Source organism: Rhinolophus sinicus, chromosome 3 (genome assembly GCF_057876585.1).
Source record: "Rhinolophus sinicus isolate RSI-liver-muscle chromosome 3, RSI-T2T, whole genome shotgun sequence".
Taxonomy (NCBI): domain Eukaryota; kingdom Metazoa; phylum Chordata; class Mammalia; order Chiroptera; family Rhinolophidae; genus Rhinolophus; species Rhinolophus sinicus.
In genome coordinates this window covers 32,813,848-32,838,331 of record NC_142503.1, presented here as the reverse complement: position 1 = coordinate 32,838,331, position 24,484 = coordinate 32,813,848, and the positions used below count along the sequence as shown (strand labels likewise).

The 24,484-nt window shown below is 38.2% G+C and overlaps 1 protein-coding gene across 1 annotated transcript in view; it reads right to left on the bottom strand.

Annotated features, from left to right (window-relative positions):
* The window catches only part of ITGA2 (integrin subunit alpha 2), an 87,727-nt gene that overhangs the window by 8,476 nt on the left and 54,767 nt on the right, over positions 1 to 24,484 (bottom strand). The window contains exons 11-26 of the mRNA XM_019736238.3: positions 23,493 to 23,631; positions 22,456 to 22,601; positions 20,633 to 20,776; positions 18,758 to 18,961; positions 17,907 to 18,043; positions 15,465 to 15,604; positions 12,068 to 12,219; positions 9,743 to 9,853; positions 9,101 to 9,183; positions 8,543 to 8,684; positions 7,345 to 7,434; positions 6,678 to 6,754; positions 6,508 to 6,591; positions 2,731 to 2,833; positions 1,204 to 1,314; positions 170 to 280 (exon numbers count right to left, since the gene is read on the bottom strand). Of these exons, the coding sequence (XP_019591797.3) occupies positions 170 to 280; positions 1,204 to 1,314; positions 2,731 to 2,833; positions 6,508 to 6,591; positions 6,678 to 6,754; positions 7,345 to 7,434; positions 8,543 to 8,684; positions 9,101 to 9,183; positions 9,743 to 9,853; positions 12,068 to 12,219; positions 15,465 to 15,604; positions 17,907 to 18,043; positions 18,758 to 18,961; positions 20,633 to 20,776; positions 22,456 to 22,601; positions 23,493 to 23,631 (1,974 nt within the window). The remainder of the gene's footprint in view (positions 1 to 169; positions 281 to 1,203; positions 1,315 to 2,730; positions 2,834 to 6,507; positions 6,592 to 6,677; positions 6,755 to 7,344; positions 7,435 to 8,542; positions 8,685 to 9,100; positions 9,184 to 9,742; positions 9,854 to 12,067; positions 12,220 to 15,464; positions 15,605 to 17,906; positions 18,044 to 18,757; positions 18,962 to 20,632; positions 20,777 to 22,455; positions 22,602 to 23,492; positions 23,632 to 24,484) is intronic.

Sequence of the window (24,484 nt, the reverse complement as noted above, 5' to 3'; positions counted from 1 at the left end):
GATAGCCTAGATTTGAGCATGTATTTCGAAATCTTGATTCATACTGGCCATTAAAAACAAAATAAGGAAGTTCTGTGCTACGAGGTGGCGGGAGAAAAGGAGGTCCTTGATTTCCAGCTACAACAAACAGTCGCTGAAGGAAACTGTCACCCTGTTAACCTGCCCTCACCAGTTCTTTTATGTGCCGGAAATTTTCACTTTTGAACGATACAGAGGAAGGCATAGATGTTTGTTCTATTTTCAGTGGATTTATTTCAGCATTACAACTGATGTCACCAGCCTGCAAAAAACGACATCAAGTCAGTCTCAGGAAGCAAAACAGTTTTATGATGTTCCTATGACCTGTTAGGAAATCCCATGGTCACATGTCGGGGTAGGGGAGGACTGCTAGGCTTCCTTCACTGTGTTGACCTGGCCACACTTCTGGTCATGACTGATATAAACTCGGAAGCATTCAGATGCTCCTGACATGACTGGAAGGGGTGGCACTCGTTCTTAGAGCCCATGTGGGATGAAGACAAATTTGCAGTAACGAGACTGTGAGTGATTCAATTCAGGGTTCTCTCCTGTGGAACGTTTTAGGATTTTGATTTCCTGTAGTCACCTATGCACATCCCAGCAACAACATGAGAACCAGCTAAGTAAGTGCTGAGCCAAAGTCAAGGGGCTTGGCAAGAACACTGCTCTTCAAATCAGGCTGCATGTTAGAACCACCTGGCGGCTTTTAAAGATAAAACACCGGGACTAGAGCCTTAGCCAGAGAGGTTTTGATTCAGCTGCCTGGGCATCACTCTTTACTTAAAAATAGCAGCCAGGGTTGAGTATTTACAGGCTGAAAGTCCAAGCTGACAGCTTGAAGACCAGCTTTTAATTGCAACGGTGTAGACCTATTTCCTGCCATGGGTTTAACCTCTCACTTCCCAGTCTGCTCTGTGAACAGGCTCTGATCAGATCTTCACCTGGGCAGGATGGGGCTTTTGGATCATTTCTGCCATTTGTAAATCCCCAGACTCAGACACTTGTTTTCTTACAACAATATCCTGCTTCTAATGGGAAACGGATGGCTAGTTAATCAGCACGTGGGATGCATAGGGGTCATCTTCTTGGTTTCCCACCTGTAGATTGACACACATGACCCCCTACCTCGTGGGGTGCCTCCATATTGAAAGTGCTCGTTTTTATAGGCAATTCGGTTGCCCTTACCTCACTGGTGTGTATCCCAGTCAGGTACATCAGTGGGTTCTTTTCTTTGGTGTACTGCGGGATGTGGATGACGACAGATGCCCTGCTTACTGGAATGCTTCCTGTTGTCACCTACATAGTACGGAAGAAAACATTCTGGTTACCACTACATCATGCACATGTTACAAAGAAAGTGATGAAGAGCAACTGTTAAGTGGTGGGCTTGAGTCAGTATTTGATAGTCAGACTTGGGGTCCCTATGTTTCCCTTCTTGGAAAAATCTCAACATTGACACTTTTAACTGGTAAGTAATTTGTGACTTAGGAGATGGTTACAAACATCCACCATCTGTGGCGTTGGGCTGCCAGGGCGTGAAGTCCGTCTCTGCCCCTGACTAGCAGTGTGGCTTGGGCAAGGTACTAGAGCAACCTGTGCTTCCGTTTTTCTCATCTGTAAAATAATCAGCTCAGTAGGTTGTACAGGTGTAGCATCTGTTCTCTTTGGCGGGGAGTCTGTTCCAAATGGCCAATCCTCATACCCTGCTGGTTGTTAAACATTTAAAATAACACCCATAGAAATAATAACCCTGCCAACATCATAAGTGATCTCGGATTAAATGAATCAACATAGGTAAAACCCTTGACACAAGGCTGACACTTACTACACTCTCTTTGACTGTTATTTGTTACTACTAGTTGACTAAATGTTTCATTAAAGAAGTAGTTGCCAAATACCATGCATATTTTATAAATTCCAGTATTTGGATCATAAATCAAGACCCTTAAAGATTTTTTTTTTTTAAATCACCAAATTGCAGGGTTGCAACCATGTAACAGACGAGTAGGAAATGTACAAACTGGGGGTGGTGGATGAATTCTTTCCCCCCCCCCCCACTTTCCAAAGTTTCTGTAATGTTATTATATTATAGATACTTTCGCAAATTAATTTCTCCTTATATAATAACAATCTTTACATTAACAATTGCTTATACTAATAGACAATAGAAAGTGATCTTAAAATATTTCTAGATACTACCTAGACTGCACAAAGTGCGTATTGGTATATAAATGGTAAACTTCTTAAATGGAAGTGGTCTCCAAGGAAAAACTGGCATACTAATGATATTCCAGAGACTTTTGTCCACAGTAATGAAATTAAATTAATGCTCTGTTGATTAATATTGAACATTTTCTTTCCAAATGTATCAATTATCCCTTACCCAGGACACATCACTATGCACATAGTCCAGATGTTTAATATCTGTGATCAATCTTAGTGATTCTCAAAGTAGGACAGTTAGACCAGCAGCATCACCTGGGAATTTACGAGATATGCACACTTCTAGGCTGACCCCAGAAACCGAATCAGAAACTGTGGGGATGGAGCCCAGTGACCTGCGTTTTAGCAAGTCCCCAGGTGATTCTACTGCACAAGTTGGGGAACCGCTTATGCATTTCAACTTCTTTTTACTTTCTTCTTCTCTTCCTGGCCCCATTTTCTTCCTTCCCCTTCCTCCTGATTTCCCATCCTTATGACAGGCTTACCAACCTTAATGGAGAAGATGAATTTGGGACCAATATCTTCAAAATTGTGTACGATAGAAGGAACATTCCCATCCGCGGAGACTTCATAAAAATTTATGTTGGTAAATCTGTTGGATGTTTATAAAGCCACACATTTTAGTTTCTGTTGTTCTTGAAACTGAATATTTCTTTTAAGTATCTTCTAGCTTATATTACAAGCAAAACAGTTTACATTTAGGTACAAAAACTCTAAATGAAAACAAATACTTATTTATGGGCTATGGTCCACTGTACAATTCTAAGGTGAAAACAAATTCCTTTAAAAGCGTTATTCCTTCATAATCTTTCTGCTGAGAATCTTTGTGTTATATCTTTATCAGTTGTGAAGTTTCTAAAGTAAGTACAAATATCTTACTTTAGAACTGATAGCGGAATTCTTCTTCCCACATTGGTGTTATATTGACTGGAGTGTTAATATACTGGACATTTAGTCCCTGCTATGGGATGAATGGATTTGTAAACCCGATGATTCTCCATGTGGTATGGCTGAAATACAATGCCAGGTCATTGGGCATTAGCTCTGGCAGAATTTATTACTGGATGCCTGTGAAACAGGACATTTCTTTACTGTTCCTTCTCCCTCTCTTTCTCTGGTTCCAAACCTACTCTAATGCTTTAGGTCTGAACTGTGTGGGTCAGTCTGTTTCCACCACTAGTGTAGAGACCCAGAGACACTGGGCTGATGTGACCTCTTGGCTTGGGATTGCCAAAGGGGTTTGCAAGTGAAGTGATGACCCCACCAGAGGAACCCCACAGAGCCATCAGGACTGGAATGGAACTGGATACCCTCCCCTCTATGGACTCATTTCTGGGGCTCTGAGATTAGATTTCAACCAGGGCAGCTTCTTTGGGGGTGAGGAGCAGAAGTCTGAGAAGCAATATTTATTTCCACCAGAAAAAAAATCTATCCTAATTATAGGATATTAACTCTTATTTGTTTAAAAAAAAATTGAACTGCACATTTTCTGAGAGTTTTCAAAATTTCTTTACTGAAAATCTTGCCTCTTTTTTATGCCTCATTAAAAAATACATATTTTCCTAATGCTCAAAAGGAAAATATGTCATAGGGAAACTTAAATAGATATATGTAGTATTTGTCAAGGTTACATATATGAGAGGAAACAAAGATCTGTTAGCTTTACATGGAAAATGGGAAAACTGACTAGGATTTGAAACAGAAAGCCTGGCTGTCTGTGCATGAATTACTCTCTTTGCCTTCTAGATCTTCATGTGAACCCCTGAGTACACCCCATTTCTAAGTTCATTAATATGTTCTACTTTTGCACTTTAAAGACATCTGACATTTCTCCATTTGTTACTTAAGTGTCCCGTAAGTTACTTAAGTGTTGGTCAATATATTTATAATAGCACTTAGCAATACTTGGGGGATCCTGTTTTAGAAATAATTATATTATCACCTATTTCCACCCATCATATTTATACTATATATATATAGTAGGAAATATATATATATAGCACATTTATATAGCAGGAAAGTGGTTGCTAACGATACACTCAATACACAATTGGGCAGGACTTTTTTTCAAAAGCTTACACAGATGTTTGTTAAAAAAATTTTTTTTAAATAGCATTCCTTGTGATGATTAAACAAAACAAAGTAAAAATGCAAAACAACAAAATATGTCCTTAATATTGAATTGGTTACATAAATTATTATCCATCCAGTAATAGGACACGTTAGATCTCTGTGTCCTGATACTAATTTTTCTAGGATTAAATAAACAGTAAGGTACAGAAAAGTTTTATCATTCCATTTGGGTAAATAAAGTGTGTGTGTGTGTGTGTGTGTGTGTGTGTGTGTGTGTGTGTGTGCATGTGTTATACATATATCCTTGCAGATAAACAGACCTGCATCTGGAGGGTATTCTGAAAACAGTTGAGTTAGTCATCTTTGTTGTGACTAAAGGAGGCGGGGAGGGATGATTTCATTTTCCATTGTGGATCTTTCTGTAATGTTTGGATTTTCTATTCATGTACATTTAATGTCTTTATTCTTTCTTTTTAAAAAACATGTAGAGGAATTATCTGGGTGGCAGGATTAAGAGCCACTTTAGCTTTATTCTTGATAATTCTCCATATTAATTTTTAAACTGTATCATACTTTTTAAAGAACATCTTATTTTTTTTATTTTATTTTTTTAAAGAGGGCACAGCTCACAGTGACCCATGCAGGGATCGAACCGGCAACCTTGGTGTTACCAGCACCATGCTATAACCAACTGAGCTAAGTGGCCGCCCCAAAGAACATCTTTTTTAAAGAATGTCTTAAAGTCCAATTTACCATCACAAAAATACATAGCTAAGATGTTAGCTAGTAAAAGTGAAGTCCCACTTCAATCTTACATTTATTGCATGTTAAAATATCTGAAAAAAATTGGTCATGGTGGGAGAGTGGAATCATAAAAAGGCTGTATTAAGAAAAAGCATTTAGGATGAGAAAGAATCAATATAGGTAGGAAGAAAAAAATTAAGGCAATGTGGTACTATCAATCTTGTCGGCTGCATTTGTCTTCACTGACTTATTTTAGCAACTGAGGGTCCTTTCAATCTGCAGTTACTGATGAATTTTTCAGGGATGGAAGACTTGGACTGTACTTGGTTTCTGCTTTTGCTATTTGCAACTCACTCGGTACAGAAGCATTCTTTTCATCCTTGCTCATGTGTCTCAGGCTCTAGCCATAATGACATTTTCCTTTTTGTTTTTGCTCATTGATCTATTGGATGAGCCCCATATTCCATGCTTTCATGGGCTGGGGTGATGTGGTGGGTGTCAGAGAAATCCGTTGTCACTGGATGCTTGGCAGCCCAGCTTCCTGGGAATACACGGCTGTGTGTTGTCCAGGGGTCATTCATCTGTGCTGGGAAGCTGCCTCCCTGCCTCACCAGCGAGAGAACTGCTTCCCAGGCATGGAGGGGCTGTCACGTGTGGCCTGGCATAGCATTGCTGTGCCCCAGTGTATCTGTGTTCATGAGACCACTTCTCAGTGGGAGTGAAGGTGGTGATGCCCACGTGTTAGCACCTGTGGCGAGTAGCACCTACTACTCACGTCTCAGGACACCTGTCTCTGAACATATCACTATAACTGGTGTCATCCAGTACCATTTTGGCCGGTGCGCTCAGGTTTACTTGCTTTGGGCAGGCAAGCAAAGGGAGTAAAGCATTTCTTCATGATCTCCTTTGGAAAATGCCTCATTTCCTCTTGGTTGCAAGAAAGTCCTAATCTGTTATGGCAGGAATTTTCTACCTAGAAACACACTTTTGGGGACTAGATTCAATATTTATGGTGGACCTACTATGTGCAGAGCACTGTGCTTGGCATTTCAATGTCCAGGAATGGGGCTATCACTTGAGATCGCATATGGACAGTAGGAAAGAGGCACAGAGAAGGAAGCAGTGCAACTCTGAGCGCTCTAAATGTTTCACTTTCACATCTTGGGAAGGTTGCAGCTCGTCTGAGGGCCTGCGGAGCAATTTCTCCTTGGCATGTGGCAGAAGGATTATTTCTCTGCCTTGCTCGTGGTGCTCTTGGTGAAAAGACCTATGGAGTTTCTCAAGTTCCCTAGGAAACCATTTGTCCCTAGACTTCTGTTTTAGTTGATAAGGGGGAAACATTTTAATTCAAATTCTCCAGGTAAGAATGAGCAAATAGAGGACTTGTTTAGTCATGAGCCAGATGTGTTACAAACCAGTGTGCTTTAGGTGTCCCACTGTTTCACCTACCTTGTTATATGAATTTCGGCATCATACAGCAGAGGAATTTTCAAGTTGACAAAATTATCTGCCTTGTTGTCTTCCTGGCTTTCACTATTGAAGCAAGCATTAGGAAATTATTTAAAGAGAAATATTATAAAAGCCACCCATCCGCCATTCATGACTCCATTATGTTTTACCTTAAGGCTTGGAAACTGACAGATGCCTGATTCTGAAGGTTTTGAAGATTAAAGTCGAAGTTAATAGTAAAAGTCACCTACACACAAAATTAAAAGTCATCACTCTATGATGTTTCATACCTAGGGGCCCACATGAAAAAAAAAATTTTCCCATAAAGCTAAACTCACTCCAGTTTGATTCTGAATTTTACATACCTTACGCTTTCAGATTTGTAGAACATCTATTTATTTGTCCACCTTGCTTTCGCATGCCACACATTTATATTTAGAAGGGCTTAACTTTCCACCAAACTATACAAGTCATCACATCACAGAATATATACTTGTCTGAATTTAAAAGCTTTGTGCTGCATGAAATTGGCTTACCAGAGATTAACAAATGATATCTAGGGCTCTGTACCGCACTTTGACCAGTGTTGGTCAACGTATTCAGAAAAAATGAAATTTCCATATCGTATATGGTTTTTGGAATGAACTGCCTGGGGGAAATCCCATTTTTATTATTAACTTAAAATATTCAATTTTTAAAAAATTCCTCTAAACACGCAACCAGTTATTTTGTGATGCGTATCGAATGGTGATACCTCATAAAGGAGATGGTATGTTGGTGAATTAACACTAGTGCTGAGGAGGGGGTAGGGTGGGTTTGAGGAAATGCAAATTGTACCTGTTGTGTCCTTTTTAACGCAGGGTAGCCTACATCGCAGGTAACAGACTTCTGAGAAGTCACCTGGCATGTTACTTCTGTCCCATCAACCTGAATGAGACCAAGGAAACAGTGATTAATTAGTATGTAACGTGTGTGTGCCTGCTGAAGGATGTACCAACCACATGGACGTTTTAGCAGTGAGGTTGCTTCACACTGAAGTAATTTATTGTCCCTCAGGATTGGAAAATTGTGTATTGTCCTGGTGGCTAATATACTATTTTCGTTGCTAAGAAGGACACCCAACAAATCAAAGGAGTGCTCAAATACTCAAATTTCCCCCCAGAAGTAAATCATAGTTCCTATATTCCAGAAGCACAACATAACTGTAATCCAATAACCAGAAATGCTGTCCTTAATACATAACTTTCTCTTAATATTTTTGAAATTTATAGTTTCTCAAGAAGAAAACAGAATTCTACGTTGGTGCTTCTTTATATTTTAAATAATTTAAAGAATTTTTTTCAGTTTTCCGCTAGTTTTTTTTCCTCTTTAACAAGTTATTTTGCACAGGAAAGTTAAACACTGAAGTCAGAATAGGCTGAGAACACTAAATCTATTAAATTCACGTTGACTTTAAACTGGATGACAAACCATCTTAGAATTCTTTCATCAAGTAGGTAGCTAATTTAGAAAATCTCAGCTTTTCCCTCCTCTCCGTTTCTTTGCTGGTGCCCAAGGAGGGACCAGGGGCATTCGTGGTCAAGTGTGTTCCTGGTATAGTGATCAAGTCAATATGATGAACTGACCTCGCTGGAATGCGTCATCTTGGCAGCCGGAAGACTTGTGGCTGAGCTGCGGGACTCTAATTTCTCAGAGCAAGTGCCGCTCACAGCATCTGAGCGGCACCATGGCAGCCCCATCACACAGACGGCTAAGAGGAGTTATGCGAGTATCTGGCCACTGCTGCCAAGTCTCAGGGCAAAGGAAAAACTGACCCAAACTTTGAAGCAGAATTGGCCTAGATACAGGCAGCTAGGCTATGTTCTCAGGCGGTTTAACTAGTTGGGAGCCACAAAGTTAGGACTTATCATGCTGATCTTGGTTAAAGGGCTTTTTCAGACAACACAGAGGACAGGGAGGTTTGCGCATAAGGAAGAGGGTAATTGACAATGGGTAGGAAACACAACAGCGGTAGGCCCAGGGTGTCATCACATACCGGCATGGACCAGGAAGCAAAAAACAGGTTTTCTGAAAAATCAACAACAAGTCCAGTGTTGTATGCACTTTCCTTTTTGTTTTTCAGTGTTACTGAAAATGTTAACCTTTTGTTTTGGTTGCTGACAATAAAGGGTTTTCCTCTGTTCAAAAATGAGAAAAAGGAAAAAAAGTCAGTAAGGGGAAAAAAAGACCAGTATTCAAATACTTCACCCATTTAAAAAAAAATGAACTCTTTAGATTTATTTGGAATACTGAGAAAATTCCTTAATAATAAACTATCTTCATTGTAAAATGGTACAATAAATAAATACTGTTGGGTTCTCTTCTTTAATTACATTACAGGGAAAGGAACCATCCAAATACAAATGGTTTTATATTTCGTATTGTTTCACTCTTATATGGATGGTATACATTAAAATTTAGATTTTAAAGGTCTTTATTAGTTATGGGTATTTCTTTTGTAGAAAAAAAATCTCTATAAACATTCATTTGAATAACATAACCAAATGTGTCTTTTATTTCTGCATTTTACACTGAGCTTTAAAGTAAAACTTACTGAGCAGGTGGCAGCCGTTGCACATCTAGAACTAGGTCGGAGATGCAAACTCCATCATCACCACAGTCTTTATAGAAAGGGATCTACAAAAAAGGGAGAACAACCTCAGACATCTGCTCTTGAGTTAGAAAAGCAAATTGTGGAAGAATACCTATGATTCCATTTACATAAAGTTCAGAACCATGCCAAACTGAACAATGTTTTAGGGATATACACATGTTTAGCATTGATAAATGCAAAACTCCAGGTGCTGATGTCTGGGGGAACAAGAGGAATGTGGATCTCAGGGGGGCGGGGAGTGACACGGAACTTTATAGGTCTTCGTAACATTTTATTTGGGCGGTGAGCCCAAGGCGTTTGCTTTATTGTTACTCATTTCTTCAACAAATACTTATTGAGCACCTATGGTGGGTCAACCAAGCACTGCTGATGGGGCTGGGAGTAGAGCAGTGAACTAGGAAGACAAAAATCTCAGCCTTAGTGGAGTTTATGTGCTGGCGAACTTGACACATAAGTAATTCTATTGCATTTAGAAAATTAACACGTTAAAGGCTAAGGTCCTAAGTATGTTTCAACCACTACTGCAGGGACGTGAAACTCTGTTAGTCGGTCTGAATTCTAGGAAGGGCAAACCGCACTTACACTGAAGACCTTGGCAGTCTCATCGTAGGCTTCGAGGGCAGGGCTGGTGCCAGGGTTTGCCAGGCTGATGTTCACACACAGGTCCAAGGCGTTGACAACATCCGAGGGCTTCTAACTCATACACACATACACACAACACGCAGTTTATTAGGGCATGGCAGCTTCAAAACAAGAAAATGACCACAAAGGTGTTCACAGTTAAGAACACAGCCCATTCTCAATTATGTAGAATATCCTTGTTCTGAATTTTTAAGACCCTCGCTTCTTCCCTACTGTCCTAATTTTGCTCTTAGCCTGTCCACTACTAAGAAACTCAATGATATGGGTTCAGGAAATACTGGAAGCAGCAAATTCCCAGTTAAGCTCATTAGTAGTCTCATTATTTATACACCATTATAAATAGATGATATACCCAGTTTTAATGCTCCGAAGACCCTTATGTCAGCACCCGGCTCTTGGGTTGTTGGCTATGTCCTTTCAGTTCCTATTGCCAAGACTCCTTAGGGGTCCTGACCAAGTCTCCGGGAGGGAATACTAGGACCTTGATGGGAAGGTACTTGGGCTGGCTGCCAGGCAATGGACACGAGTCTCCCTTCTTTTGTCAGAACCTAACTTCGCTACAAAACCAGATAAAGGTGACGCCCACATGCAAAACCAGGTCCCCCAACTTCTGGCTCTAGCAGACTGAGAAGCTGCACTGCTCCTGCACAGAGAAGACGAGGCACATATCACTCAGCAGTCACTGAAGCTGACGCCACCCGGCTATAAGCACAACTCTTCCACTGTGTGTTTAGTATAGAATGGGAGGACGAGCAGCATTCCAGGAGTCATGGGCCACTTTGTTTTTGAGGCTTCCTGGCGAATGAAAAATGTAAAAATGCCAAAACGGGGTTGTACGTGTTATCTAGCAGGCCTCACAAACATCTTCCCAGGCCTTGTCAGGAAAGAACAATGCACAAATGAGGAACACTAAAAATTGAATTTGCCTTTTCCTGAGAAGTGATCTTTCGGTTATCACTTAGTTCATTCACAGGCAGGACTTACTATTGTCCTGAGCCCTTCTGGGGGGCCTGACTACTAGGATGGCTTCCCGACTCCACGGCAATGCTTCCTCAGTTGGCCAAAGGGTGGGCACATAGGATGGACTTCGGGATTGATATCAAATAGGGCGTGTTAACGGAAACATCTCTTAGCTGACCAAAATAACACACGCCATCTAAAAACTTCACAAGTGCACACGAGAGTGAATAGGATCTACATACGAACAACGGCCTGGCTGTATTCAGGCCCCCACAATGGATTACACATTTAATTTGATTTACCACTTAGCTCAAGGATAGGAGAGAATGGAAATCAGCTTTTATTCCTTTAAATAATCTGTATAATTGGCCCTTAACGACAGAAAGAGTCCTGTCTTCACAAATAAGAAACCTTCAACTTGAACAATAAACAACTCAACTGATTTTAATTCATTTAAGCCTCCATTTAACTCTTATACTTAACATTTCTTGATATCTGGTCTCTGCACCGTCTATCTACATAAGAAATATCTGGGGGGTGCCTGCCCTTTAAACCTTCAAACCCTCAAATTTCTGGTGGTGGGGACCCAGACTATGCATTTTATAAAAGTTTCCTTGGCAATTCTTGCGCATCTTAAACTCTGAGAACCATATTCTAGAAGTTCTTAAACAGCTCTTTTAAAAATGGTTTCCTGAGTAAGTTATACTTTAAAATACCATTATGTGTTTTCTTAGGGAAATATTCATACAATTTACAAAATGAATTTCCTGTTGGAAGTTTTCTACTGAGAGCAATTTTCCTACTTGGGAGACTTTCAAAATCCATTTGAACTATAGTAATTATGGTATAAGATTAGAGCAAACAATTTTTATCTCATAACCTAACATCCTTCACTTATATTAATTTAAATCCAGTAGTGGAAAACACAATTGGAATTGTCCTTTTTAGTGGCTTAAAAATAAATAAATTTTTTCGATGATAGGAAAATGGCAAAATAAAATTTACTATCACCTAAAAGTTCTCTCTGTTAAACACTTAATAAAGCACTGTACCTTTGATTTCTTTAAGAATCTTATATATTTAGCCATTTTAGTTGTAATCCAAAATAAAAGTTAATGCTGCTAACTTATAATAAAATATGACTATATTAGCATAAAGGAAATATGCTTCCTGTTCATAGAACTAGAAAAGCATTTGATTAAAAGGACAAGCATATTCTAACTCCTAAGTTTCCATTTTAGATTTTCATCATTCATTAGCCTTTAAGAAGAAATGAGCGGAAAAGGGATGATCCTGAGGCCTCACCTGTATATGGATGATGAACTCAGAGCAACTCTGTGCTTGATTTACTATCATATTCTTCTGCAGGCACCTTTCATTATTTTCTTTAAATAACCCCCTGGAGGTTACTCTGGATGAATATAGGTCTGCATCAATTGTGATGTTATATATAATGGCTATGATAAAAATCATAAACAAATATTATTACAAAAAAAAATTTTTTAGGGCAAAAGCATCCCTGCTTTATTTTGTCTTATTGGAGAAAGTCTCTGACATCGAGAAAAGATAAAATGGTCTTTAAATTGATGGATTGTGAATCATGGGTAGCCCATGACATTTGTAATTCTAGCTCTGGTATGATGTATGTGACTGGATACAAAAAAATGTAATTTAAAGAAATGTGGCTTGAAGCAGTGGAAAGAAAAGTGAACTTGCCACTGGGAAATCTGAATGATGTTGGTCAAATTACTCCCTCAAACATCGTTTTCCAAACATCACCCATAACATGGTAATACAAAAGGAAAGGAACAGTTATTGAGTGCCTACAATTGAACACATTCTTCTATGTTACCTTTTACAAGTTCTACATTAAACCTGGAAAGTAGATATTATTACCCTAGTTTTCAGATAATAAACAAAATAAAAGAGGTAAAATAATTCACCTCAGTTCACACAGCTAGGGCATGGTCAGAAATAAAATTTGGGTAATTTTGAAATCAGACCCCATGTTTTTGCTGTTTCTATGCAGTTGGGAGGATAACTGTTATTTGAGGATTGGTTAAGCTATTCCAAGGGGACATGTGCAGTGCCTGGCATATTCTAGATGCTTACATGGAGAAAGGTGTGCAACATTGCAGTAATAAGTTCTTAATCAGACACACTTGGTTTGAATCCTAATTCTGTCATTTATGAACTGTACGACTTCATGCAATTTGTTAAACCTCTTTGGACCTCCGTTTTCTCATCTATAGAATTGAGGGAAATGGAAATGAAAAGCAAATGTGATAAAAACTGATGTCAGTACCCAATGTCCAAACGATCAGAATCTTCAACTACAGTCTGCTGACTGCATGTCCAAAACTGAGAGCGATCTGATACTATTCATAGCACCAACTGCATTATTTGGGGTTACTCTATCTTATTTTATTACCTTTCAATATTTTAAAGTTTGAATAGACTTCTGAAAACATTAATTCTACGTGTTACCTTTGAAATATCTGTTACTGGTATTGCATACTTTTTCTTGCTCATAGGAGTTTAACAATGATAGCTAAAATATAACAGAATCAAATAAACTAAAAATAAGTGGTAAAAACAATGTAGAGGAAAAATAATGATAGGGAGATGATCGTAGCTAGAACAAAGTTAGTACACATGATAATACTATGTCATTTTTTTCAAGCAGCTTGCTAAAAATGATAAATAGTCTCATAGGCAAAATACTAATTTTTATGTTGTTAATTTTTTTTTTTAATTTATTTATTTTTTTAATTAGTTTCAGGTGCACAAGACAAAGCAAGACTTAGACGTTTATCATTTATATCCCTCACACTGTGTGAACTATGTTGTTAATTTTAAACTGGAATGAGCACCTAATGAAACAAATAATAAAGACCATATGCTTTATAATTTTACTTTTCAAAGTTGTGAAGATGGAATTCATGTCTTACATACTATGACTGCCAGCCAAGCAGTTAAGTAACAAACGATCATGACCGGCTGGTCTCTACGGACCTGAAGGCATCAAGGAAAAGGATTGAAAGAGAAAGGTGCCCAACAGCAGGACCCAGAGACCCTAGACAGTGGGTAGACGGGGAGGACGTTCTCTGAAAGCAGAAATTCTCTTCCAAGTGTGTGGCAACAGAAGGGAGTAAATACAGTCAAAAAGTGGAAGGAAGATACGTGAGACAAATCCATGCTACAGCATCAGGAGAGGTGACCAGCCAGCCATTTCAGCCAGCTAATGTATTTTCCAAATTAATCTTTCAGGCAGACTAGCCACTTAATATTTTTTCCCTTTATTGAGATATCATTGACATACAACATTGTTTATGTTTAAGGTATAAAGTATAATGATTTTATATATATATATATATATATATATATAATCTCAAAATGATTACCACAATAAGGTTAGGTAACACATCAGTCACCTCACAGTTACAACTGTTTTTGTTGTGAGAACTTCTTTTAAAATCTACTCTTGCAGCAACTTTCAAAATATGAAATAAACACAGTATTATCAACTATAGTCACCAAGCTGTACATTACATCTTGCCACTGAATGATTACACAGTTAATGGTTTTTGACTGAACGATCATGGCTCCTCAGATGGATGTGCTATAAGGCAGGTCTGTGAGATGGGCTAATCAGAATTGGGTCAGTGATTGAGCATCTGAAGGGAAAAAAGGCCAGATAGACAAGAAAAGTAGGAAAACATGGAAAGTGTGCCAAGATGTGAATCTAACTTCTGCTTTGTGTTCATAATCTATTTATTTCTTGGTATGAATTGTAACAAATAGCCTGCTTCTATATTTCTAGTCTTTAAGTTTGTATACCATTTAATGACATACATGCAGGAACTATAAGTTTCTGAAGTTTAGAATCAAAAGCTGATGCAGGGAGATTAGGACCCATGAAACAGCAGCAAATGAAAGAAGGTAGAGTTGAATCAAGTACTAAATCAACTGCTACATGTGGAGGGTGAGGACACAACTGGAGCAGGAGAAATGAAGGGGAGATGGAGTGCTTACAAAAGACTTGAGAGAGGACGCAGGACCTCACCCAAGCCCTGAAAGATGACCAAGCCCTGGACCAGGAGAGAGACGATGCCACTTCTTGTTGACATTTGCCCAGTTTTCCTCACTCTCACTTGCTGATACAACATGTCTCAGACTTTTACTCACTTCTCTGGATTATTTAGAAAATTGAAAACAGTGCACATAAATCATAAATTGTTTTATATTTTCTCATTATTTCATGCTTATTAATTCCTCAAGAATAGGAACAATATTTGGTACTTGTACTGAACACACGACTTAGATCATGGCAGAGCCAACATACAGAGCTCTCCTTTAATACAGGCTGTAGTCCAGCATAATCTATGTGCCCAAGGTTTTCAGTAAGAGACTTGTGGATAAGAGACACTTGAAGGCTAGAGTTGGGAGAGCCCTCGATTATGCCACAGAGATTACAACTTTCTGCAGAATAGCACCTTCTAGAGATGACAGAGGAAGATCTAAACAAACATTCCATACCTAATTAACCATTCTCAGGCACCTCAAATGTATGAGAATTTAAATATCTGCAACTTAAGACCCTTGTTTGTTTTGGTCTACAAACTCCACATATAGGTTACATTCAGGACTAAAGCTCTATAAGCAAACCTGTCTCCATACAGATTATTTCAGGGCTACTCACCCACTTGATTGTTTTGCTTAGTAGGTCTAAACTTTGCACTGAAGCACAGTTTGAGGCTTATTTCAGCATTCTTGTTGAACAAAATGATTTTCTCTGGTGTGAATGAAGCGTCTACAGATACATCAGCAATACTCTGTGACCTGAAAGACATAAATGGAAACAGAGTGACATACTGCTGAGTGCGCATATAACCTTTACATAGGGGACCCAGTGCCAGCATTATCCAGCTATTCTCTCTACTCTCTATCTAAGCACTTTAGCACTATTTCATATTTGAAAACTGTAAGATGGCAGGTAGAGATAATGTTCTTTTTGTGATAGTATTCGCATAATTCACACTTAATATTTTTTGTTTAATGAATGCACGCTTGAGCACAGGATGAGAATCAGTAACCTCTTTGCAGGTGAAGTACAAAGTCATGGTCTCTGTTGTGTTGCCATTCGGATGCAGTGATATTCACTCTTTTCATAAAGGTAGGGGAGAGAGTAGGTGGCAAGGTGGGGGTGGCAGGACTGAGGCGCGGTTGTGGGTGTTGTGAGGCACTTGTTGCCTCAATGGCTGGCAATGAGTCACTGAAGTGTGGCTTAAGACGAGGACAGTGACAATTAGCCTGATGCCAGAATGTGGCTAAGGAATCCATCTCAGGCAGGGTGCTACAGACTTCTGACTCTAGTTTAGCCCTTTAGATATCTGAAGGGCTTTCCCATACACATGGCTCATTTGCTGCTACAATACTCCTGTGAAAGGGGGAGAACAAATATTATCTCCATTTTATTAATGAAACAGTCTGAGACACAAAGACATTTGGTAACTTGCCAGTTCGCTGAGTAATAGTTATTAGCAAGTGAGAGATTTGGAGCCCATGGTCTAATTTGTATACACCCTTAACTTCCTTACAAAAAAATCAAGTAGTAATGAATAATTAACCTGTTTTGAAAAGTACCACAAGAAGACAGAAAACATTTTCTTTTAATTTCAGGACTTGAGTCCATTGAAAAATTATTAAGATAGTTAATCATGAATCTATCAGGTCGCCTAATAAGCAGTCATAAAACATCTCATCACAAATGCAACACGTCCTCAAACTTACAGGATCTACAATGTCTAAGTGAATATTTTCTTTAAGTCAATCTCTTTGAGAAACTGAGCACCGATCCCAATAGAGGTAGAACTGATGTAAATTGTTTTGTAAACTTGTTTTTTAAAAACTAGTCTCAGGAAGTCACCAGAAAAACCAGTCTCAGCACCTTATAGGAATGTGACCACAAAATGGTCTTAACCTAGCTTGACTGAACCTTAATAAATTGATTTGATTTCATGTGTCTTAACTTTTTTGAAGAATCAAATCCACCTTTAAAGAAAAAAGTTTGGCCATTATTGACTATATTAAAGAGAGTGTTATAGCATAGTAGGGATATAGCCAACCAAGGAAAAAAGCTACCAAGATGGCTTCAGGGTGGTATTCACTGAAAGGTGGGATTTCTTATTGTTTAAAAATCAGTCATATAATTATGTTATCACACCTTGTATTTTTCTAATGGTAAGCTACTCTTAATTGATGTTAACTGATTTTATTCAATAAATATAGTTTCGTAATTTTTAAAGTCTTAAATATTATCCTTGAGTTGTATTTTTTCCACAGAGGGTTTCATTAAAACAATGCACTGAAAACAGTGCATTTCATCCTTTAAAAGCACAAGTGAGATACTTTAAATAGTATCATTAAAAAGAAAACAGCATCGATATGTAGTGTTTTTCTATTCTTGATATATTTTACATTTAAAACACATTTTTCAACAGAAACAAATGAATGGCTGATCTATATTTTCTTGGGGACTCTTGATAAAATTCTCTCTTTCTGATTCTATTACCTCACCCATCCAATATATTTATTTTTGTCCTTGAATCACATAGTCCTTGAATCCCTTCTTGTTCCCCGCCACCCTCACCCCCTTGCTCGTCAACTCCTACTGAGGTCAATGAGAGGTCAGCTAAAGCTAAATAATGGCTTCTGGTTTATGACCAATAATTCTAAAAGATACCTTTTAACCACATGAGAAGTTGCACTTTACTTGTGTGGTCTGAGTGCTCAGTGTTTTTAGGGCATTCTCATGAGGCCTCCTTTCCGTGTGCTGAGGTAAGGCTATTTGGAGATAATATCTCAAAACTTCCTGGATACCATATAAGGACTTTGTCTTTTCAATGCACTTCTGCTCACCACGTAGAGCTGAGAAACTTAGTTCTAATGTTAGGCAAATATTTTTTTTCTCCCACCAAGGAAAACATATTCCTTCCCTTATGCAAACCATGCCACACAAGCATCCTAGAGTCTTATATAATGCGTGTGGCATTTCCACAATAACAAGCACAGCAACATGTTCTACTTAGCAGGTCAGTTTTCAGTTAGCTGATTTGTGTCTTTCTGGCTCTCACTGACTCACCAGAGCTGAATAACTTGTCCAAAGGCTCCAATGGACACATCCGTGATGGAATCCCCATTTAAATCTCCAAAGCCATCCAAGGATCTCCCGAAGTACTGGAGATGGCTCCTAAAGGCTCCATCGGATCCTAAGATTTTCTGAAAGAGCAAGTTTGACAAGAAATTATAGTGCACAACAACTGAAACAGAAAAAAGGCAGCTTCTATACGGTATTGTTAAATTCTCTACATAGCCATTTCCCAGGTAGCTTCGTTCTTCATAAAATTCCACTGATATTTCAATCACATCTTATCTAATCTGTTTATCCTTCTTGCAGCCATATTTTCATCAAAGAAACAGCATTAATCTTAACATAAAATCACAAACCAGCACGAAGCAGTGAAAGATCAGTGAACCGGGAAGGAGTTGATGCAAATTCAGGTCCTGATTCCTCTCCTACCTCACTGGTCTTTACTCAAAAGTTGCCTTCTCAGCGAGGCCTTCTTGGTCACCTTTTCAAATACCTGACACCTCCCATTCCTGAAAATGTATTCCCTATTTTAGTTTTTTTTAAATTTCTTATCATGTGTTACTATCTGGAACACTTTATTTTATTTATCATACTTTTCCTCTGTCTCTTACACAAGAATGTAAGATCCATGAAGAACAGAGTTCTGTCTGGCCTGTTCTTTACAGCATCCCCAATGAATATAACAGTCCTTGACACACAGTAGCAGCTCACTGAATATTTACTGATTGAGTGAACAAAGTTATAAAAGAAGAAGGATGGACTGGATGGTCCACGTGATAGTCTCTAGCTCCAACACGATGACACTCACATGTAAATACATCACCATGAAACTCATGGATTACCTGGGAATACTTTGTACGAATGGTGCCCTTCTGACCATTGTAGATGTACACAGCTCCAGAGTTCTGATTTTCCAAAGGTGAACCAACTATCACATCATTAAAGCCATCCATGTTGATGTCTGAGAGAGCTGCAATTGCTGAACCAAACCGAGCATTTTCAACCCCCTTGGGGCCTTCAAGAAATTTGTGCCCATTCAAAATGCCCTTGCAAAAGGGATACAAAAATAGGGGATGATTAAAGCAAACTTTACAACTTTCATAATTAAAATTCAGAGCAAATGATGCCCAAACCAATTTGCAAATTGTTAAATATAGATAGGGTTGTAAACCTAGAATTCAAAATTTTCTAATTATGGTGAGAATTATAAATAAAAATTTTAGTAAGGCCATAGAGTGTCTGCTCGTACACCAAGGTGCAAGGAGGCAATTCTGTTTACTGTAGCTACACAACCTGTAGAAAAGTATCTATTCCTTTGTCTCTATTTTTCCTCAATATTAGTATTTTCACCTGTTTCTAAACCTTTTGATTTAAACATTTTTTTAGTGAAAAATCTACTAATATCTTGAATAAAATTAAGGTAGAGACAAAATAAAATACAAAATCTTAATTTAGGCTTTTACTTAAAAATTACTGAACAGTGGCATAATTATAATGGTATAAGGAGTGAAAAATGAGATTGTTAATATCCCATTATAAGAAACACTAAATAGTTCTACCCAAAGAAATTTCCTTAAAAAGACACAATTGTTTTAGATTTTGAAGTTAAGAATGGAAATATTTCATGACTTCACAAGAAAGCAATGTTCCTCAACCATGAAACTGGGTGAGGTGTTGATTCTTTTTCCTCTATATAATCTTCTAGAAATCAATTTGTTACTAAGTTTGATAAAGTATTAGGAGATCTTCTTACTTTCAGCAATTAATGATAATTCAGAATAGTTGATAAGCAAGAAACATTTAAGAAATTGGGATTTGTTAAATTTTCAGACAAGTAGATATGCCCTTCCCTTATTGAATACTCAATTATACATTCTTTAAATGCTTTAGAATTGTTTTAATTGCTTCTGTTCAAGAAATTTTTACATTAATTTAAATAAATAAGGTAGGACAAAAATATCACAATAGTTAAACATAATATTTACTATATTAATATCAGCTTGTCATTTTCCATCCTTTCCCTTCTATAGTCATCTAATTTTCTATGTCACTATATTTATGTGCATGGATTTAGAGAGTTCAGTTTACAAGTTGGAAAAACTGTGTTTTCCATGTTAGAGTATGCTAAGTTTTATGTGCAAAGACTAGAAATTCCAAGAGTTGGATATATACCTAAATGTTACACAAAGCAATGGAATTTCCTGACAAACTAATGTAGAAAGCATCCAGGATTATATGGAGGTTTCCAAAGTGCCTGGTACAATTTGTCCTTTTCACTGTAAAATGTTAACAAGATAGTTTTGACCTGTTATTGTTATCCCTTGACAGCAAAGAATAATTGGATAAGAGACTTGGGAAATACACAAATGTGTGTATATGTGTGTGTGTATGTATGTGTGTGTGTGTGTGTGTGTGTGTATGTGTGTTTATAAAATGATATGAATTTATAACAACTTATTTGAATAAGAGAACACATATTCAAAGACCTCTCATGGAAAATGGCACTATATATTAAGCTCTAGGTTATGCTTTTTAATGTGATTTTTAAAATTATAACTTAATGGTGAAATCCTCAAATTGATGAAATATAAACCATACTATATATGAAAATTAGCATTATTAGTAAATTTTCTTTAATCTGCAAAAATGCAGGTTAGCTTTTCATTTGCCAATACTAAAGCAAATTAAACTAAGTCAGTGTAATAATTTTTTTTTACCTTTGTGATAGTAAACAGGTAGACTCTTCCTTCCTCTTTCTTTAGGTCATTCATGTACATTGGGGCACCTACCAAGAGCACATCTGTAATGTTGTCTTTATCCACATCAACTGAACACAGCACACTACCAAAATAGGAGCCAATCTGGAGTAATAAAGCATATTAACTTTAGGATCCGTAGGGTTCATATGCTCCTACCGTTACACTGAACTTTTATTTATGCATTCAACAAACAAAAAGTGAGCGTTTACTACATACTTATAAAGTGCTAGGAACATAAAGACGGATAACATAGTCCCTTCTCGCAGCTTGTATCACCATCGAAGGCTCTTAAACCTTAGTGTGCATGAAAATCACCAAGAAAGTATCTTTAAAATACAGATTCCTAAGACCCATTTCCAGAGAGTCTGATGCAATGCCTAGGATGCTATCCAGAAAACAGTATTTTAAACAAACACTCCAGGTGTCTCTGATGCTGATGGGTTGAAGACAACACTTAAAAGAGAAACACTTAAAAGTTATATGGGGTGTATTATAGAGAAGGGGAAGGGGAAGAGGGAAGTGGAACAAATAATTGTGGGTCCATGGTAAAATATATTATTATAGAGGCAAGTACCAAATGCTGTGTTATTAGAGTACAAGGGAGTCAAGAAGAGTTAGAAAGATTAAGTATTATTTGAATTGCATCTTAAAAGATGACAGGGAGCTTTCTAGGTAAAGAGGAGTGGGAAAACATGAGTGATATACATGACCATGGCATGATCTGGGTCAGGACAGTAATTGCCAGATAGATAGGGACGCAAGGACTAGGTGGAGATAAAGTGAAATAAAGGAGGCTGGGAATCTGGGAATTTGAATGTTCGTCCCATTTAACTGATGTTCAACATATGCCTCTGTGAATACCTCTTAAGGATTTGACAATGAATAAGAAATGATTCCTTTTCAAAATAAAAGCACCCTTCTTTAACATATTAGAAGAAAGAAATGTATGTGACCATAGCTGGTTTTTGGTCAAGAAAGTCAAAGACTCAGGTCTTCTTACTCCTGGAAAATTCATGGAGACAATGGACTCAGACTTAATCCCAGAGAAGAGAAATCTGTAGCTACTCAAGGAAGAAAAATTCCTCTTAGTTGTTGGAGATCCATGATGCTCCTTTCAAATATGTGCCAAGCCCATGTGTCAAAACTGCTTAGTAAGGAAATAGGAATCTATCAGCTGCCCTTAGCTCTAGTGGACCATGACTAGGAGTCATGATACCTTCTGACTACGAAACGGTCACACGTGAGAAAAAAATGGCAAAGAAGAGAGTTGCTTTACTTTCAGAGAGGTCAAAGCAATAGGACAGATTGACAGGCCCAGATGCAGTAGCTCAGCTATCCTGCTCCCTTCTTCTCATTGTCTCGCCTCCAAATCCTTGGCTCCTAGTAGGCGCTTGCCTACAAAGCCATGGTTAGGTGTCTGTCATCATGACTAAATAACGCCCATGCATCATTAATCTGGGGAATCAAAAATATGGAGTGGGAAGTAGCCAAACAATACAGGCTTTGAGGCCACCGGGGAATGGGTTTTAATGGCAGTTCAACCCCATGAAAACCAAGTGACCTTAGAAAGGTAGTTACTCTGTCAGTAACCTGTCAAAAGGAGATGGTAGTTCTCAGTATTTTTGTAAAGATTTAAGGAATATTAAAGTAAAGGCAAATTACAGAGCCAACCACAGGTTAGGCAGTCAATTAATGGTAGTTTTCATTTCTACCAGCTTCCCACTCCCCACCTGCCCTGGTTGTCCCTAAAATTAATTTTACCTGCTAAAAATGGACTTTACCTGGTCACCTCTGCGAGCCTGAATAACTGTGACATTGCCGTTCTTGTTGACACTATACAGCACTATCTGGCCAGTATAATTTGCCCGAGGAGCGCCAGCAACAAAGTGGATGCTTTTTCCAGTAGAAATTGCAGCCACAGAATAACCTAGAAAGAAGGAGTTACAGAGTAGGTACCACTGAATATCTCAGCCAGATAGGCCTGCAGAGTTAGTAGAGATGATCGCGGTCCTTTCTTGTTAGGTGTGAGGCACAGTTCCTGGTGTCCTGAGCACCTCATCACGGGCACGTCTTCCTTTTCCTAAGGTGAACTGTTTCTGCCTTTTGACTGTCCTGCGTAGGTGGACATCTATGTATAAAGGTAGACCCTAGAACCCTAGATTCTGGGTTGTTCCCATCAGCCACTCATGAACCTGGCATTCAACAAATATTTGTTTAATGAATAGCTAAATGAATTCAAAAGGCAATATTGCACAGTGGAAAGAACATAGGCATTAGAGTCAGACAGTTCCAGGTTCAAATTCTGGATTTACCACTTACTAAGTTGTTCACATTTTTAGGCAAGTCATTAACCTCATTGGCTTTCAAAGGTACAATGGGGATACTAATACTTCACTCAAAGAGTTGTTGGGAGGGTTTAAATGTTTACATCGATAGAATAGCCCATCCTATAGTAGTACTCAAAATCGGTAATTGCTTTTTGTAGGAACAAAAATACAAAGAACTCTAAATTAATATAAGACTTCTACTAACTGTACTGGCTTTTAGGAACTATTTCCACTTTGGAGAAACACAATTATGTCCCAGGAATAACAACTGCTTGAACAGCCAGAAGAGATTAGTGAGAATAATATAGCATTTCATTAACTGGTTATGGGTGAAGGCCTGATTGGCAATGAGGCAACACAAATATGTGTCACAAATATAATAAATAGATGACAGTTTAAGGGATGTTTTGAACTGGTTCTGAGGTTCAACCAGGAGCTGGTTTAAAGGACGGGAACTTAAATGTACTGAGCCAAAGGTTGCCATGCCTTACCTAAAAATGAACTGTGATTTCTATCTTGCAGAGTTTGGTCAAAGGCTTGTTTAGGAAAGATCAAATGTCCATGAGATGTCTGCTGAACAACAGTTCCACTCCAGTCGTAAGCTCCTACTGCACCCAGCATCAGAATATCCTAAGATAATTAAAAAATGAAGATCATTAAAAACAAACCACCTTAAAATCACAAAAATGCAGGGTAAGCAAACCATTGAAATAAATCACCTTGATTTAAGGAAAACAAAACTGAGCATGATGAAGTAAAATGATACAAATGTATATTGATATATCTCAGAACTGTTTTAATCTATTTGTGCCGGACAAGGCTTCCTGAGGGCTGTGCTACCTCAAGCTTTATTTAGTACCACACATTGTATAGATAAATCTTTGTAATAAGCTGTAGTCACGAGGAGCACATAGCCATCTTCAAATTTTCATTCAAAGGCACATATTTGCAAATGCTGAAGAGCTGTGAGCCTTTAGAAAGGAGTCAGAAAGGAGCCTCCAGTCACAGATTCCTAAGAAAAGTCTGGAATGAGGCAGGCTTGAGAAATAGGAAGTGCCGCTGACAGAGGAAGGAAGAGGTCCGGTGGCGCTGCTATCCCACCCATGTCAGACCCATTCTAATTTCAAGTTTCTTCTTCATTCTTCTTGACTCCTCCTCAAATGTTCCTCTATCAACTCTATCCTATCCCACTTATTTCAAAACAGCACAGCTACCAAAGGCACTTGTAGCTGTGACATTCAATCTAATGTAAAGAAAACAGCCATAGGTCAGCACTGGTTAGGGGGGAGGGCCAAGAAGATGACTTACTCTGGACTGACTCAGAGCCCAATCCGAATATTCAAAGCTATAAACCCTCGTAAAAGGCCGGGTTGGTCAGGATGGGATTTATTATTTTAAAATTTTTGATCGTAGATATTGGGAAACATGAATGATACGATTTTGGATTGAAAAGTATAAGCCATTAAAAAATAGCAAATAGGGA